General features: G+C 54.5%; 1 protein-coding gene across 3 annotated transcripts in view; it reads right to left on the bottom strand.

Moving 5' to 3' along the window:
- Nucleotides 1-3,437: 3,437 nt before the first annotated feature.
- Rasgrp2 (RAS guanyl releasing protein 2) overlaps nt 3,438-5,406 on the bottom strand; it is a 15,549-nt gene continuing 13,580 nt past the window's right edge. For all 3 annotated transcript variants that reach the window (XM_010636053.3, XM_033756487.1, XM_033756486.1), the window contains 4 exons: nt 5,189-5,225; nt 4,644-4,820; nt 3,782-3,846; nt 3,438-3,633 (listed from right to left, as the gene is read on the bottom strand). In XM_010636053.3, coding sequence (XP_010634355.1) covers nt 3,788-3,846; nt 4,644-4,820; nt 5,189-5,225 — 273 coding nt within the window. In that variant the 3' untranslated portion in view covers nt 3,438-3,633; nt 3,782-3,787. The remainder of the gene's footprint in view (nt 3,634-3,781; nt 3,847-4,643; nt 4,821-5,188; nt 5,226-5,406) is intronic.

The following is a 5,406-nucleotide window of genomic DNA, read 5'->3' as shown; positions in this document are numbered from 1 at the left end:
TCAGAAGCCGCCGGTCTGGGCTCCCCGGCCCCTCCCTCCCTCCCCCGCGCGGGACCCAGGCATCCTGGCCTCTGGGTGTCAGAGCCCTTCGCGCCTCCCAAGCTTCTTATCCCAGACGCCACGGTCCCCATAAAGTAGATCCCCCAGCTCAACCTCTGTCTTTCGGAAACCAGGCACCCTAGCCCCTTGCCTGTTGGGTCAAGCCCCCGGCGCGTGGCATCCCACCCCTTCCCTGTCCAGCTAATACGTGTGGGGGCAGCGCCCAGGGCTGGACGAGCCAAAGGGAGAGGCTTGGACCCAACTTGGGGCACCGAGGGAGCAGGACCCATGAGGGCTTGGTCCGCAGCGCCCTCTGCTGGCTGCGCCCAGGGGCGGGCCGGGGCTGTGGGAGCCCAGGGAAGGAGACCCCAGCTGCGGGAGTGGGGTCTGTCCTTCCCAGGCAGTCTCCTGCCTCCCACTATTCTGGGGCTTCCCGGTCGGGGGCCCCAGAACTGAGGAAGGAGAGCCTTTGCTGGGAAAACAACGATGCATTGAGGAAGAGAAAGGCATAGATGGGGACGGGATAAACCTAGGCACTTTTGGGGTTTTCCAGCATAGCCCCAGGGTAATCCCAAAGTTTGGAGTCAGATTCAGTCCTGTCTGGAAGCCCAGGCTGGTTACAGATGCCTGGTCACTGAGGGGCCCCTTCTCTGTGCTCCTCCTCCCAACCACAAGTGCAGGTCTTCCCCATGTAGGGGCATCTAGAGCACTGTGTCTGGACTGAGTGTGGGGAGGGAACACCGCTTCACTCAGCTGCGATGAAATGGACCTAGCAGCTTCCTGGGGCTGAACCGCCAAGTAAATGGGACACTGGTCTTCTGAATGAGACAGTGTTTTTTGTGTGATTGTGTACGTATGCGTATACCAGACCATTTTGCCAGCTCACTCCAAGACCCTGATTTCTGTTGCAGCGTCTATGGTCTGCACAGCCAGTGGTAGTTGGTATTTCCTTAGCCAGAGGCAATATGCACTAATACAACCACTAGTGAATCTGTATGCACATGAGGGAATGCTCACAGCCATGCACACCTATCCAAGTACCAACGGCATTCCAAAGATAGTCAAAGGGACACCTGCAGAAATGTCCCACCACGGTACATGCATTCTCACACAGTACCTGCACTCTCAAGTGCAAATACATGCCCAGGGAAACAGGTGTACATGGGAGACCTGCCCACAGGGTCACCCTGCCCCTGAGGTACTTTGCAGCGAGTGGTCAGTTCATACTGGGCTGATGAATGTGGATCTCCTTTTCCAGCCTGAAGGGCGAGAGGGGGACCCAGAACACAAGGGGGCTTTCCTAAGGGTTAGGAAGGGAGATCTCTGAGTCAGGTCCCAGACTTGGGGTCTACTCTGACCTTGGAGAGACCCCCAGGCCATGCCCACCAAGGCCACTGGAGGAGCCAGAGCCAGAGAATGGGAACTGCTGAGTCAGGGTCTGAGGATGCGAAATCTCCTCTCTGACCCCACAGCCTACTGCCCCACCCACCTCCATTGCGCCTCTTCCTGCAGCCTACACACACACACACACACACACACACACACTTGTGTACCAAGCACCAGGGCACAGAGGAAGAGACAGACAGGTGCAGTGACTCACAAAGACAGACTCTTAAGATGAGTCTGGGCAGGAGGGTGGTCAGAGTGAGCACTTGCTTCCTGTCCCCACTCCCAGCTTTGCCCATCAAGGGCAGGAAAGGTCACCTGGCACCTCCTGTGCTTTCCTATGCATCCCTCCCTTACAGGGAAAGGGCCTTGTGCAGCTGGGCCCCTGCACTTCAAGGTATGCACCCCAAACACACAGGCAGCCACCCAATGTGATATGCTGAGCACACATCCTTCTCCCATGCACACAGTCCGGGGGGATCACATAGGGGGGAGGGAAGCAGCCAATATTATCCCCGTCCTTGTACACACACACATACACACACACACACACACACACACGTGTAGGCACACAATGTGAAGCTCAGACACCAAATTCTGACACATGCATTCTGGCACACGACACGTCCCAGGGCAGGGCCTATCTGTGCACACAGACACACACGCACACGCATACACACGCACACACTGGGAAGAGGCTAGGCAGGGCTGGGGGTGGGAAGGGGAGCAGACCAGGCTGCGGGGATGGAGGCAGTGCGGGAGGCAGCAGCGCAGGAGCAAGCTGCTCTTCACAACACAATCGCCTGTCTGTTGTTATAGCAACTCAGCCCCCAAATCGTGAAACGGATATTACAGCCTCAAGAGGGGGAAGGATGGGAGGGGGCTGAGCACAGAAGGAGGGGGACAGAGCAGGGGACCCAATGAGAGGGCTGAGGCTGAGATGTGACAGAGGAAAAGGGGGTGACCTGAAATAAGGAATAATCCAGGGAGAGTGAGGTGGACCAGAAATGGGGGGACCCTGGGGGAGGTGTATTCATTGGGGAGCTGAAGCTCTGCCAGATCCACAGGCATCGTGCTTTGCAGTCAGAGGTTGGGGTACTCACATGTCCACCCCAAAGACACCCCCAGTTTGGGGAGCTAGGGAGGCAGCTCCCCTTCTCAGGGCTGATGTCTGCACTCTGCTTATCCCAGGAAAATTCTGGCCCAGCTCCAGAACCTTTAGGAAACCCTCTGAGATCACACTTGATGTGGCCTTAGCCTTCTTCACGTAGTGGTGACCCCAAAAACCTCCATACTGCAAGCTCAAGCAGGAAGAGAGAGCTGGTTTGGGAGAGGCCTCCGGAGACAGAGTGCAGGATCAATATGCATTTCCTCTGGAAGTCACTGTCCTTCCGGCTGGCAGCAGCACAGGCCAGGAGGCTGCATGACCAAGAAGTGCAGCCCCCACTGCAGGGAGGCAGTCAGGCAAGCCCAGGAGGGCCTAGCAGGCCCTCCCACCCCTCCCTTCCCCCACAGTTAGCCCTCCAGTTGCCCTCTTCCTCCCAGGATTCCTACAATGCACATGGGTCACTGGAAGTATTCAGCAGGGGCTGAATTTTTTTTTTTTTTGAGGATGTCACTAGGTAGTCCAGGCTGGCCTCAAACTTGTGATTCTCCTCCCTCAGTTTGCTGAATTCTAGGACTACAGGCCCAGGTCAAAGCAAGGGAATTTTGTCTATGTGCTAAAGCTCTGGTTATACATGACCACTGGGTCCAGCAATTCTAGGGTGCAAAGTGACATTACTTTCAATGTTTACATATCCAAGGTTCTAGACCTTCAAAGATCCTTATTTTCAAAAGTTTTCTAGTTCTAAAGTTCTATTCCCCCCAGATTCTAGACATATGAGATTCCAGAATTCCCAAGTCTCTCTAGCTAAAAGTTCTACACCACAAGATCATTCCTGTAAGTATAGCCCCGACCCCACCCTTCCCCAGGATTCTAGGCTCTCATGGTCCAGATTAATTACACAGCCTTTTTATTCCATCTGGAAAATATAAATATTCACAAGAGTCTGTACAACCTTGGGGACACCAGCCCTGGCCTTGCCCTCAATGCATGCCACCCTCACCCACCACCGCCAGCCCCAGCTTCCTGCCCCAAACCCCAGGCTCCCTGCTCTGGTCCAAGTCTTTTCTCCAAGGCAGGAATGACTCCATCACCCATTCACACTAGGAAGAGAAAAAGAGAGGTTGTGAGGAAGACACCCCCAAGAAGGTAGGTGTCCACCTGCCAGTCACCCAGATGGAGCACCCGTTTCCCTCATATCACCCCGCCCACCCTCAGCAAGCAGCCCTGTGCCCTAACCAAAGGACTCACCATCCATTACAAGTGGATGTCAAACACTCCGTCCTCCACTGTCTGCACCTCCTCCTCTCGGATCTCTGTGGCGAAGGAAGGTTGCCCCAGAACTCACTCCTGGATCTCTGTGACCTCAGCAGCCCTCCCCTCTCAAGGGAGGCACTGCCCCACCCCTATCCAGAAGAGACCCATCCACCAAAACTCCGATTCCCTGAATGACCTGAAAGGCTCTTTTTCTAAGTCTTCACCTTGCCACAGCTTTTTTGTCAGCCACAGATTTGTCAGTGCAGCTGGTTTAAATGTCAGTGTTGTGTATAGTTCACATTTTAGACCCCAGCACTTCTGGAAAACTCAATACAAATGGCTTTATCTTTTCTATTTTTGAGGACTTACGCCAACCCAAATGGTTGTAATCACCTCCCTCAGACCCCAGTGTAATGTAATTGTTCAGACCCTTCTCCGTAAAATAATCACCCAGTGAACACATTTAAAATCATCAGAAATTCCAAGAGAGCTGCTAGGACTTTAGCAAGGCAAGCGACTTTTCTTAGAAGAGCCAAAAAGAGAAATGCAGGCAAATGGCTCACAGAACTCCTCCAATCCTTGGCCAGTCCCTCTAACAAAGTAAGAGTGGAATTCTGAAACCTCTTTCATTTTCACACTTCTTTTATAAAGCAGGGGCTGTCTCCTCCCTGTCTCAGAAAGGTCAAGGGCTCCTTGGCCACCTTCTTACTGGTCTGACTCTTCTATGAAGTCTCGCCAACATGAGAGAATCACAAACTGTACATCAGCTTCCATCCTAGATAAATTAACAGGTTGCCACAGTGGCCCTCTCTCCCTCCCTCCCTCCTTAGCAACACCGGAAGAAGCCCCTTCTCACCTGGGGGCCTGGAGCCTCGCCTCCCAGGGAGGGGCAAAGAGAAGCTGAAGGCTCGGTGGTGGGCGTGCGTGGGAGAGGGGGAGGGCGCAGAACCCTCCAGGCTCATGCTTTGGGCGCGGCGCCGGCACTCTACAGACAGGCGGTCTTTGCACTGTTTATGGCAATTCACACCACAGGCTGGGAGAGAGGACACGGAGGCCAACCAGGTCATCGGTCAGAAAACCCTCCATCCCATCCTGCAGATCTGCACTTCTCCCCAGGTCCCTTTGCTCCTGAGCAGCCACTCCACCAAAATAAAAGTCTAGTTCCAAAGTACTTCCTTCATCCTCATCGCAAGTCTATGCCTTCTCCTCTGTGCCAGGCAGCTGCCTCACCAGAACAAACACCTCTTGAAGGCCACCCCTTCACGCCAATGAGGATACCTCTCTGGTTCGCAGGTATTTTCTTCTGGCCAAGTACCAGTACTCCCACCAAAAGTAAGAATCCCCACTGACAGTAACTCTCCCCAAAACCTCAGCCCGGCAGCCTTTCATTCAACATCTTACCTCGGCATTTGAGGCCCTGTTTGTAGATACCCAGGATCTGCAATAGAGGAGGGGGACGTGCTGGGGGAGCAGGGATTGAGAGGTGTTGACTACCTCTCCCTTCAGGAGGGCGGGGACTGGGACTTTAGCGTCCTCCTCAGGGCTAGGTGTGCAACAGCAAGGGAAGAGGCAGGTGGAGTAGGTGGAGTTCTGTTTTGCCCGGCGGGGGCGGGGGCGGG

This window comes from Fukomys damarensis, unplaced genomic scaffold, assembly GCF_012274545.1.
Source record: "Fukomys damarensis isolate Sample0158 unplaced genomic scaffold, DMR_v1.0_HiC HiC_scaffold_27, whole genome shotgun sequence".
In the NCBI taxonomy this organism is placed as follows: Eukaryota; Metazoa; Chordata; class Mammalia; order Rodentia; family Bathyergidae; genus Fukomys; species Fukomys damarensis.
The sequence above is the reverse complement of the archived record's forward strand: the minus strand, read 5'-3'. Positions and strand labels throughout refer to the sequence as shown.